Source organism: Chrysemys picta, chromosome 5, assembly GCF_011386835.1.
Source record: "Chrysemys picta bellii isolate R12L10 chromosome 5, ASM1138683v2, whole genome shotgun sequence".
Classification (NCBI taxonomy): domain Eukaryota; kingdom Metazoa; phylum Chordata; order Testudines; family Emydidae; genus Chrysemys; species Chrysemys picta.
This window is the reverse complement of record NC_088795.1, coordinates 123154581-123167470: the sequence shown is the minus strand read 5'-3', so window position 1 is coordinate 123167470 and position 12890 is coordinate 123154581. Positions and strand designations below refer to the sequence as shown.

The window sequence follows — 12890 nt, the reverse complement described above, 5'->3', positions numbered from 1 at the left end:
GTTATGGACCAGGACTTCATTGGGTACTGCACTAACTCAGAACAAAATGGCAGTCCCTGCCCCAATGAGCTTACACATTAAATATATGACAAGAGATACCAGATGGATACAGACTGACGGGGAAGTACTAGGAAAAGTTGAGATAAAACTTGTCAGCATGACATGTTGTGGTCCCTGCGCACAAGTGGTCCCTGGTAACAAACCTAACCATTGTCAAGTTTTTGGAGACATCACGGGAAAGGAGAGTTTTGAGGTGGGTAATGAGGTAGCTTTGCAGATGCTTATGGGAAGCAACTCCCAAGTGTGTAGAGCAGCATGGGAGAAAGCACAGCAGTGGTTGTTTGAAAATTTAACAAGTGAACAGTACAGGCTGGCATCATGAGCTGATCGAAAGTGAGCATCGACAGCAAGTAAGAGATGATAGGTAGTGTGTATATTGATAGTGGAAGGCCTTGAAAGTGAATTAAAACAGTTAATGTTTGAGGAGATGGAGAAGAGAGCTAATGAAGGGATTCAAAGAGGGGTGACGTGATCAAAGCGAACAGTCTAGGACAGGGGTAGGCAACCTATGGCACGTGTGCTGAAGGCGGCATGCGAGCTGATTTGCAGTGGCACTCACACTGCCCGGGTCCTGGCCACCGATCTGGGGGGCTCTCATTTTAATTTAATTTTAAATGAAGCTTCTTAAACATTTAAAAACCCTTATTTACTTTACATACAACAATAGTTTAGTTATATATTATAGACTTCTAGAAAGAGACCTTCTAAAAACGTTAAAATTAGTGGCACGCGAAACCTTAAATTAGAGTGAATAAATGAAGACTCGGCACACCACTTCTGAAAAGTTGCCTACCCTGGTCTAGGAAAAGGATCTTTGCGGCAGCATTCTGAATGGATATGAGTGGAGTAAGATTGCATTTGTCAAGGCCAGAGGCGAGATGAGAGCTTTGACTAGCGTTTTAATTGCATGGCTGGATAAGAGAGGCCGTATTTTAGAGAAGTTGCGCAGAAAGAATCAGCAGTATTTAGATATAGACTGGATGGGAGCACCTAAAGAGAGATGGTGCCAAGATTATAGGCTTGGGTGACAAGCAGACATTCTTTCATTTTTATGCCTTTAGTAAAAATTCTTATGGGTTTCTTAATTTCCTGTACAAATTAACACAGTTTAGATAATCTAGAATACTGTATTTTGAAACAGCAATTATTTTGCCTTTGGAATCACCATGCTGCAATAAAATGTCAGGGAGCTATTTTCAAAAACACTTTCTGGCTCAGTATGCCCATCCCTTCTTTTTACGTGGATTTTGTCTGCTTCTGCAGTGGGGATAGCTGTAGTTTTCAAACTTAGATAAGCATGTCACACTAGGAATTGATATATTCTTTCCTGTCCTAAACTATGTAATATTGTGCACTTCTAATGTAGCTACCACATTCTCAGTGAATGGAGAAAGCCAATGTTTATCAATTGGAAATTTTTTAGGAGGAAGGTGCTATATAAATGATTCTAATAACTAGATGCAATTATTGGGTCTGCATTAATACCTTGTCAAAAATATTTATCCAGGTTAAGTTGTAACAGGATATTAATTTTGTATGCTTTTGCTCTTTAACAATTGAAAGTAGTTACTTATGTTCAGCATTTTTCTTTTTTTTCTTTTTTACAGCTTTAGTTCCTGATAGGGATGTGAGGGTCAGTGTAAAAGCATTGGCAGTAAGTTGTGTTGGAGCAGCTGTTGCCCTTCATCCTGAATCTTTCTTCAGCAAACTGTATAAGACACCTCTTGAAACCATGGGAGAAGAGTATGGTATGTTGAGGTTTACATTATAGTTCCCTACTCTTTTGTGAAACATTTTAACTTGTTGACTTTTGAAAACATAATTCAATGTCCAGTTCAGTTCTTTTGTGTACACAGAGCTCACGTATACTAGCCATGTCACATCAGTTTAAGTATTACTCTATTAAGTGCACACTAGTGCTGTCTTAAACTATTTCAGTTACAATGCCCACATTTCCCACTTGGCTATGAGAAGCAATGGACACCGAGAATTTGCAGCAGTACCAGTGCACTATGGGATAGTAGCAGGAGAACTAATGAAATCATTTTTGCTTGTCTGCAGCTATGCTGGCACTGAACCAATTAGTTTAACCAGTTTTAAATATGCTAATGGTAATCTGTTCTAAATGATTAGCCCCTTTCACAACTGTTTGTAAACCATTTGGTGTGTCTGTGTGGATGCAGAGTGTTCTACAAATGTTCTAGGGTTTTTAACAGCTTTTAATTTTTCTAAGCGTCAACCAAGGCTAAGTGTTACACTTTAGGAATCCTGTTTTAGATCTCACCTTTACTACACCCAATGCAAAATTATATGTCTAGGAACAAAGAATATAGATCAGACTTAGGATGGAGGACTGTATCCTGCAAAAATAGTGACTCTGCGAAGAAGTTAGGGGTCTTGGTTGATAACCAGTTTAAAATGAGCTCCCAGTAAGATGCAGTGGCTAAGAGGGCTGATGCTACCCGTTGATGTATAAATGTGAATATGAAATGGTATTACCTCTGTATGCAGCGTTAATGAGACCATTACTTAAAATGCTATCTCCAGTTTTGGGTACCTACACTTTAAGAAAGGATGCTGAAAAATTAGAAAGGGATCAGAAAAGACCTACAAGAAATATGTGAGATCTGGAAAACGTGCCTTATAGTGAAAGACTTAAGCTCAATCTCTTTAGTTTATCAAAGAGGAGTTTAAGAGTTAGGTGATATGATCATAGTCTAAGTACCTACATGGGGGAAAAGATTTCTGATGCTGATTTTGGACTTTTTAATCTGGGAGACAAAAGCATAACCAGAGCCAATGGCTGAAAGTTGAGGCTACACAAATTCAGACAGAATATAGGATACAAATTTTTAATGGTGTAATTAATCAGTGGAATGACTTAGGGACGTCGTGGATTCTGCTCCACTTGAAGTTTTAATCCATGATAGGATGTCTTTCTAGCCAGCCAGAAGTCAGGGGTTTGATGCAGGAGTTGGGTGAAATGCTATGGCCTCTGTTATGTAGAAGGTCAGACTAGATCATAATTGTGGTATTTGTATTTTTTGAAAAGTTTGTTTCTGCAGTCTGTCTCTCACAGGTCTGGGTATCTGGACTGCGCTCCTCTATCTGTAGCTAACGGAGGCGGGTCAGTGTTCTGGTGCTGTGTGGTCTGGTCACATGGCCTCTGCTCCTGCTTACTGCCAGATTGTCTGTCTCTGCAGCAGCAGACAATGGTGTTTGTTTTGCTGCCTCCCTTATTCCTTCTATTTTAACTTTACTGCCCAGTTTTTTGGGTAGTGGAGAGCTATTCCTCCTCCTCCTTGGGTTGGTTAACCCCTTAGGGGTTCAGTCCTCCTTGAGCCTCCACTGCAGCATCTCTGTGAAGTCTCCTCTGCCCCTTACAGGCATGGTAGTGCAGCAAAGAAAGCACTGGAGCAAATCCAGGCAGTGCTCTGTATGTGAGGTAGCCTTCCCAGGCTCAGCAGATGGAAAGTTGTGCTCAGCCTGCACCCAGCCTTCCACCCCTAACTCTGTTAGGTCTTGGGGCAATGAGTTGGATAGGTCCCTGCCCACTGAGGCAGCTGTAACTCCAACTGGAGAAAAATGGATCAGGAACCCCAGTGCAGAGCAGGAAGAGGTTCCAAAAGCAAGGACCCTGACCACTTGACTCAGGGATTAAGTCCTAGGGGACCTCTGCAGAAGAAAGAAGGGAAGCCGGTGGGGCCATAAATCCAAGTCTTAAAGTGGGTTCTGAGCACCCTGAGGAAAGAAGCTGTGTTTCTAATCAGCCCCTTCCCTCCTTCCAACCAGGAAGACTCTGACAATGAATTCCTTCCCTCCCCCTGGGACCCTGTGGGCGAGGGTTCTGAGACAGACCGCTGAAGAGGGTTCCAGGCCCTAAGAAAGGCAAGCCGCAAAAGGCCTCACCAAAGCTGCAGTAGAACTTCTGCGCTCTCAAAGTGTGCAAAAAGGTTTTTAAAAAAAATGTGAAAAGCTAAAGTGGGAAAGACAAAGCACCAAATATGCAGGAGAGGGGAGTCTTCCTTCTCTCCTCGCTCTCCTCCACTGGGGAAGATGAGCTGTCTGGCTCTGAAATCTGAGTAGGCTCCAGTGAGTAAGCCTCAGAGTAAATTTCTCTGTTTCAAAATCCTCCCCTGATGCTGCAGTACCCCTTTGCTCCTCCTTTGAGGAAGTGATTAGGGATGAGTGAAACAAGCCTGATAAGGGCGAGCATGTTAACAAGAACAGGAGGACTTGTGGCACCTTAGAGATAACATTCAGGAACCAAAGGGCTGTATGTTGATGTCGCTGTTGTGTCCCTCTCCAGGGATAAGGTGATTCCCTCAGAAGGTGAGTTCTTCCCTGAAGAGCCCGCAGATAGAAAAATGGAGGCTGCTCTCAAAAAGGGCTTTGAACCCTCCTTGGTTTCTTTAATTTATGGTATTAGCAATAATCTAACCAAATATCTTCATTTGCTCACTAAAGGGCTTTCTAATTTATCTTTAAATCACAATGACCTGAAACTTACACATATGATTTTTTTTTTAAGTTGAATATAAATAGTGTAGAGATTTTCTTTCAGATTTTTATCATCTTAAAAAAATACAGATTGGTGCTTTTTAGGTATCTTGTAGTTGGGTAGTGGATTTCTAAATAGCAGCTTGGTTGAGGTGGTGAAGTTAGAGGGTGGAAGAGGGAGGGATATTTCCCAGGGAATCCCTTGCTGCTAAATGATGTACTAGCACTCGGAGGGTTAACACATTATTGTTAATGTAGCCTGTTAATGCAGTCCTTTGAGGGATTGGTGGTTGTAATTTTTGCAACTATGCTAGAATATTATAGGATTGGGCTTAGAGACGGAGAAGACTTATTGGATCCTGCAAGGACAAAATATTCATAGATTTAAAGGTCTGAGGGGCCCATTATGACCATTTAGTCTGACCTCCTGCATAATGCAGAGCATAGAACTTAACCAAGTAATTTTTGTATCATATCCAATAACTTCTAGTTGAACTAGATTTTTATATATTTTATATATACACCTCTACCCCGATATAACGCTGTCCTTGGGAGCCAAAAATCTTACCGCGTTATATCGAACTTGCTTTGATCCGCCGGAGCGCCTATCCCCGCCCCCCCCCCCCCCGGAGCGCTGCTTTACCGCGTTATATCCGAATTCGTGTTATATCGGATCGCGTTATATCGGGGTAGAGGTATATAATATTTTCTTTAAAAAAAACACCCAATAATAATGGAGAAATCCCATCTCCTAGAACTGGAAGGGACCTTGAAAGGTCATCGAGTCCATCCCCCTGCCTTCACTAGCAGGACCAAGTACTGATTTTGCCCCAGATCCCCAAGTGGCCCCCTCAAGGATTGGAACAGAGGGTCCTGTGGCACCTTTGAGACTAACAGAAGTACTGGGAGCATAAGCTTTCGTGGGTAAGAACCTCACTTCTTCAGATGCAAGTGAGGTTCTTGCATCTGAAGAAGTGAGGTTCTTACCCACGAAAGCTTATGCTCCCAGTACTTCTGTTAGTCTCAAAGGTGCCACAGGACCCTCTGTTGCTTTTTACAGATTCAGACTAACACGGCTACCCTTCTGATACTCAAGGATTGAACTCACAACCCTGGGTTTAGCAGGCCAATGCTCAAACCACTGAGCTATCCCTCCCGCCATCTTGATTTAAAGATTCCCAGTAATGGAATAAATTGTTTGAGTGGTCTTCTAATGCATTACCTGTTCTATACTATGTTAGATATTAATTGGGCCGCAAGTATCATTCCAAAAGTGCTGCTTCATTATGAATTTAGTGAATGCTTGGATGATAGAAAATAGTAACATGCTTTCATTTTATATGTTTTTGATGAAACTTTGTGCCTCGTTTATTATAACTGATTTACTGCAGTCTATTTTACATTTGTTGTAAGGAATGAAATGTCAATAGAAGACTTGTTAAATCCTAGAATTAGTATTTTTAAAATAAAGTAGTTGTAACTTATTTTCTCAGAAGAGCAGTATGTATCTGATGTTTTGAACTATATTGATCATGGAGATCCCCAGATTAGAGGAGCTACTGCCATTCTTTGTGGAACCATTGTCTACTCCATTCTCAATAAATCACGTTTTGATGTGGAAAACTGGCTAGCAAATGTCAGAAGTTCAACAGGTAACAGTTGCGTTATTTTGAGGGGGTTGTTTTGGTGCATGTAGTGAAAACTTTGCCCTTATTGTTTCATTATTCTTTCTTTCAGGAAATCTCTTTTCTCTGGTAGACTGTATACCTCTCTTACAGAAAACTCTGAAAGATGAATCCTCCGTTACATGCAAACTGGCTTGCGCAGCTGTGAGGGTAAGCAAAATTTCTATTGTTTTTTGCTTATATTACCATAGAGCCCTTGTCATGGACTAGGGCTCTATTGTGCTAGGTGCTGAAAAATCACAGAATAAAAAGATGGTCCCAGCCCCAAAGAGCATACAGTCAAAGTATGAGAGGAGACAAATACCGACTGATGGAAGAATTCAAGGAAATTAGATAATTTTGATTAGCATGATGGGCAGTAGTTATTAATGCACCTAGTGGCCTAACCATTCTCCAATTTGAGGATAACGAGAGCACTTTGTAGGGGTTCACTGGGAGCTGCTCCCTAGCATGAGAAAAGTTTTTAGTAAGTGGGCAGTGGAGGCTGATGTTGGTTGGTTGATAATAGGTGGGAGTTAACATTTTGGTAGTGAAAGAAAGATTGTGGAGAGCCTTGGAAGACAAACAATTTATATTTGATACACTAAAAAGGGGGAAGCCATTTTAGGGATTAGAAGAGAGGGGTGATATGGTTAAAGTGGCAAGTCAGGAGAATGAACTTTGCAGCAGCATTCTGAATGAATATAAGTGGCACAAGATTGCATTTGTCAGGGCCAGTGAAATTGCAGTAATTGAGATGCGAGCAGAGTTTTAGCTGTGTTGGATAGGACAGGTCCCATCTTAAAGATGTTATGTAGAAGATTCTGCAAGATTTATACATACCCTGGATGTGGGGACCTAGCGAGAGAGAGAGAGAATGCCCAAGCTTGTGGGGAAAGATTAAGAGCTCTGTTTAAACCATGTTGAGCTTGAGTTGATGGCTACACACCCATGAAGAAACATCAGAGACAAGCAGAAATTTTTAGGTTAGACAGAAGGAGACAGGTCTGGAATAGTGGTAGATTTCTAAGTTGTCAGCATAGAGATGGTAGTTGAATTTGTGTTTGTGGGTCTCATTACCTAGAGATAAGATGGGGAAGGAGAAGAGGAGGAGACCAAAGAGTCTGTGGAACCCTCACAGAAAGTTGAGTAGGGCACTGATGGAATGATTTGAGAGGTAGGAGAATCAGGAGAGGGCAGAAGCCAAGGGAGACAAGATTTCAAGAATAGGAATATGGTTCCCTGTGTTGAAGGTGGCTGACAGGTCAAGGAAGATGAGGTTGGAATACTGATTCGGAGCTTTGGCTAAGCAGAGGTCATTAGACTTTGGCGAGAGCAGTTTAATTGGAACACAAGAAGCCGAATTGAAGAGGGTCTGGAATGGAATTGGAGGAGAGGAACTCCTGTCAATGAAATGTAGTCGTTTAAATGTGTGAAAAAGTTCACATTTTATGGAAGCTGGGCTCTTTACCCTGTAATCCATGATGATTTTATGTGTGTACATATGAGGTGGTTGCACTTAAAATTCATTCCATTTTTTAGTGGCATTCCCCATTTTAAATTTAGGCAATTGTTGCTCAAAGTGTGGTGTAGAGCCTTTTAAAATTTTGGAAAATGTAGGGAGGTGTAGGGGTTGCTGGATGTGACTTTGGACACTTAAATTTGGGTAGTCCTCAATTAAGCAATTTGGGTAGTCCTCAATTAAGCATATTCTACGATTATAACACTTAGTCCCCTTCAGCATAAGTAATTCAAAGCACTTTACAGCTATTCATTCTCAGAGAGAAGTATATTACTTTTGTAGAAAGGTAAAATGAGGCATAGAGGTAGAAGAATCCAGAAAGGTTACATGACTTGCCCAAGAACACATAGTGAGCCAGCACAGAATTGGGGATAAAACCAAGGAGGTATGACTCAGTCTTTTGCTTTGACATTTAAATTTAATATTGCTTCTTTCCCCCCGGTAGGAGTCACTTCACTAGGGAAGAGGTTTTTGAGTAGTTAGAGGTATCCTTCAAGCATCCCTCAAGCCCTATAGATCGTGGCCCCTCAGGTGCTGTCTTGCTGAGTCTTGAGGTCTCTTGCCAGAGTTTGGAGCCTTCAGACTTTCCTAGCAGCTCCCTAAGCTCAGTGCCGAGCCCCTGTAGAGGTGCTCTAGAGTTTCTCTGCTTTGGCCCCTGCAATAGGTTGGTTTTAGGTTTTTATATGTGTAAGCATGGAGTTGGTGCAAGAAGAGACGCTCTGTAAATCAATAAAAGGTAGCATAATAATTAAAAACTTGTCTCTCTACCTTTTTAGCATTGCATCATGAACTTGTGCAGTAGCAGTTATAGTGAACTAGGTTTACAGTTAATCATCGACCTCCTTACTCTGAAGAATAGTTCTTATTGGCTAGTAAGGACAGAGCTTCTGGAAACTCTTGCTGAGATAGATTTCCGGTAAGTGTGCATATTTCATTAAGTTGTGTTGTAGCTGTGCATACAGTACCTTGTATGGGAAACCTAGCTTGTGAATTTAAGTTTGAATAGTTTGAAAAATTAATGAACCTCTTATAAAACAAATCCTCAAGACTGACTAGAAAGCTGCCATTAACACCAGTGTTTACAGGATTGGGCACAGTAGCAACTTCTGTGTGTTCTTTTAATCTGCTTGAATCTGTCATCTAAGAAACTGTAAACAGATAGATATAGCCCAGTGTTCAAAATAACTGGGGACTCCTGTGAAATCTATTGGAGTCCTAGATGCAGCACAATTTTTAAGCTCCTTCCTTCTGTTAGTTTTTGTCAGCTATTTTCCACTTTTCACTTATTCCAAAAAACTGTTTGGGTAAATAATACTGCACTTATGCCCTTGCTTTTACATTCCCTTACTCTCCAAAGGCTTTTTGAGATAGAAGTCTTATTTTAAAAAATAAATTAATACAAAATTGCCCCAACCAGAACCTAGTTGAGCATGTTGGAAGCTTTAGAATGTTGTTTCAATATATTGTCTTTTGAAACAGATTAACAAAAATGTGCTAATTCTGACCTTTTTGCCTAAATAATTAATAAAAGTAAATTTTAATTCTTTTAAAAATTAATTACACTGTCTAATACTTACGAAAAATTCTTGTGACTTTAATGATGGTTAGTAACGTGGTTTGTCTTTATCCATTTTATCTATTAAGGTTAGTCAGCTTTTTGGAAGGAAAAGCAGACAATTTGCACAGAGGTGTTCATCATTATACTGGGGTAAGAAGCATTGTTCCCTCTAATTTTTCCCACCCGTGTGCGGAATGAATTTTATGTGCACCAATATGGAGGGGATGTGTGACACATCACCTTCATATTGGTGCACATAAAAAAATTAATGTGGTGGGGGTGGTGTGGAAGGGTTCGGAGTGTGGGAGGGGGCTCAGGGTTTGGGCAGAGGGTTGGGATGCGGGCTCTGGGGTGGAGCTGGGGATGAGTGGCTCAGGGCTGGGGCACACCGTTGGAGTGTGGGCTCTGGCGTGGGGCTGGGGATGCGGGGCTTAGGGCTGGGGCAGAAGGTTGGGTGCTGGGGGTGGGGCCAGGGATGAGGGGCTCAGGGCAGAGGTGTGGCCTCTGGGGTGGGGCTGAGGATGAGGAGCTCAGAGGGTTGGGTGCAGGGGGTGAGGGCTTCAGCTGGGGCTGTGGGCTCTGGGGTGGGGCTGGGGATGAGGGGTTTGGGGTGCAGGAGGGCTGTGGTGGGGACAGAGGATTCCCTCCAGCTCTCTCTCCTCGCAGCAGCACTTGGGCTTGGCGGGAGAGGTGCCTCTCCCTGCTGCGGCAGCTCCAGGGCTGGGCTGCAGGATAGGCACCTCTCCCCTGGCCGTGGCAGAATTGGGGCTGGGGCAGGGGGGCTGGGGCACATTTGGGCCAGGGTAGGGGTGCCCCTCCCCTAGCTGTGGCAGGTCCCCAGGCTTGTTCCCTGCGTGCCTGTGCGGTGCTAAATAGGCTGCTGAATGGCCATGCGGCCGCGGAGTTCACAGGGAACTTAGGTAAGAAGCCTATCTTTTGCATATTCTATCAAAGCAGTATGATTGGCGTTTAAGGCACTGATCCAGTAAAACACTTTAAGTATATGATTAAAATTAATCAGGTGCTTAAGACCTACAGAAGCCAATAGGATTTACACATGTGCTTTGCTGAATCATTGCCTAATTCTTAGTACTGGGTGTAAAGTTGCTTTTTTACTTAAATAGAGAACTTTATAATATGATTTAAAAAGTTATAATGTTTAGATTATTTCCATATGTAAATAAACAGTTTGTTCAGCAATGTAGAAGTAAAACTGTTACATTAGGTACTTCTATCTACAAAGGAATCATACTTTTACATGTTGACCCTACAAAATACATCTTTAATAATCTGTGAAGTTGGTCAGAGCAATGAAAACTTGCTATGATGTTTCATCTTTGCTTATACTAATCTATTCCCATAGCTATTAAAACTTCAGGACAGAGTACTCAACAATGTTGTAATCTACCTGCTTGGTGATGAAGACCCCAGAGTGAGACACATAGCTGCAGCTTCTTTGATGAGGTATAAGCTAAAAGAAAGGATTTTAATAATATTCTAGCCTAATACTTCCTGTACCTGCAACTAAATAATATTAGCACTTATTTAACACTCTACATTTTAATCCTTGTTTTTATGTACATCTATAGCTACACACACACACTCTACTTGTGATGGAAGGAATACATTAGTTCTGAATCACCTATTGTTTTGAATTATCACACAGTGATTTCCATTTTTCAAAGCATTGCATAAACATTTAATCTTCACAATACCCCTTTGAGGTATTACTCTTGAGGTGTTAATTCTGTGCCAAAAAATTCTGCACATTTTATTTGTCAAAATAACACTATATAATCGCACCAGTTTCAATTATTTTGGTAATTTATTTGAAAATACCTGTCAATAGGTATGTCTGTATTGTTACAGACCCAAAAAAATTCCCTCAGGAGTAGTGTTAAAGAAACTGCTATGACAACCCAGTTCCTGTCTCTCTGTCCCATCCCCTCTTCCACCCCGAGCCCAGCCGTGGGGTGCCTCCCCAGCCCAGACACTTGCACCCCATCCTCCCCCAGAGCCCGGGGATCCAGAGGGAGAAACAGCCTGATCCTGGGTCCCAGACTTGTATGGCGTTTCCTGCACGTCGCTTCCTTCCTTCAGGGCGTGCTGGGAACTGCAACTGCCAGACCCTCCAGCTCCCTCCCCCTCCCTGCTGCAGTGTCTTCTATTTGGAGCTGGGAAGCTGGGCTCTGCCGGTTCAGCGGCAGCCAGCAGCCCATTTCTGTGAGGGGGGGAAAAAGGGAAATTTTGCGCAGAACATTAATTCTGCACAAATTCTGCATTGCACAATGATACAGAATTCCCCCAGAAGTAAGGTGTATTATCTTCACTACACAGATGAGGAAACTGACTCCAGGAGGTTGTGATTTATTCAGTGACATGGAGGGAGTTGGTTAAGCTTGGACTAGAGTTCAGGAACTGTACTTATTTTTCAGTCTTGTGTAAGGGATCATAGCAGCCAATCCTGTAGCAGACCATGTATGGCTACCATATTCAAGAATGGCATTTGGGAATGAAAGAGTAACACAACACTGGTTCTCCACTTGCGAAGTAACTCCCTTCTCTCCATGTGTCAGTATATAATGCCTGCATCTGTAACTTTCACTCTGTGCATCTGAAGAAGTGAGGTTTTTACCCACAAAAGCTTATACCCAAATAAATCTGTTAGTCTTTAAGGTGCCACCAGACTCCTTGTTGTTTTTGTAGATACAGACTAACATGGCTACCCCCTGATACTTGAATCCCTGGGGTGCCACTCTTCAGTATCTCCCATGTCCACATCTGATTCAGTGGTGTAGCACATAAGTTAGTGTCACAAAAGACTGTTCTTCTGCCTTTGTCTTGAATGGGAAAGTTGCCAGAATATTAATGGAGAGGGCAGGGATTGGGAAAGAATTGTTGTCCGAAGTTGAAGTGGTTTTATACAAGCCTGCAAAAGATTGATCCTCAAAATCTAGGGTGAACAATCTGGAAGTATTAGTCAATGGGTTATCCTGTCACTAAACTATATTTTCTAGGGCTATTAAATTCCGTCTATGTTAACAAAAATGAATTGTAACATAACATTATAATTTACACACGAAATCTGGCTCAACATTTAGTTTTCAGTGCACTACAACTTTTCTAGCATTGTAAAATTAGTCAGTTAACTCACCAGAGTGTGTGCATGTGTCGCTCTATGAATTATTTGGAGTCAGAAGCTAAAGATCTCGACATGTGTCCTCACTCTGTAAGCGGCATCAATCTTAGAGAGGGAAAGAGGCAGGGGAAGAAAATTGTTGATTGTTACTCAGCACCAATCACTGTTGCAGATATTTTTAAATTACTTTGTTTCCAGAGTGAATCTATTGTGTTCCTTACTGGAACGCTAGTGGCCACAATAGAGGACGGTGGGAGTAAAGGTAAAATTGGAAAAGTGGGTGGTCTTAAAGTCTCCAGTAAGGATGTAAATGGTTCCTTTGAGTTAAATGTTTGAGGAGAAAGTGTGAGTTTGAGTTTAGAGTAACACTTTTAATTTTAAAAATCAGCACAGATTTACCGACACTTCTCCCTAAATTGTACATTAGATCAGTTTTTGTGATACCTA

General features: G+C 41.8%; 1 protein-coding gene across 7 annotated transcripts in view; it reads left to right on the top strand.

The window, feature by feature from the left end:
* The window catches only part of HTT (huntingtin), a 212571-nt gene that overhangs the window by 64030 nt on the left and 135651 nt on the right, over nucleotides 1-12890 (top strand). For all 7 annotated transcript variants that reach the window (XR_010601950.1, XM_005304086.5, XM_065598286.1 and 4 more), the window contains 6 exons: nucleotides 1668-1808; nucleotides 6054-6212; nucleotides 6298-6395; nucleotides 8523-8662; nucleotides 9391-9454; nucleotides 10668-10768. Coding sequence is in view for 6 of the 7 variants with exons in the window: in XM_005304086.5 (XP_005304143.1) it covers nucleotides 1668-1808; nucleotides 6054-6212; nucleotides 6298-6395; nucleotides 8523-8662; nucleotides 9391-9454; nucleotides 10668-10768 (703 nt within the window). In the remaining variant the exon portion in view is untranslated. The remainder of the gene's footprint in view (nucleotides 1-1667; nucleotides 1809-6053; nucleotides 6213-6297; nucleotides 6396-8522; nucleotides 8663-9390; nucleotides 9455-10667; nucleotides 10769-12890) is intronic.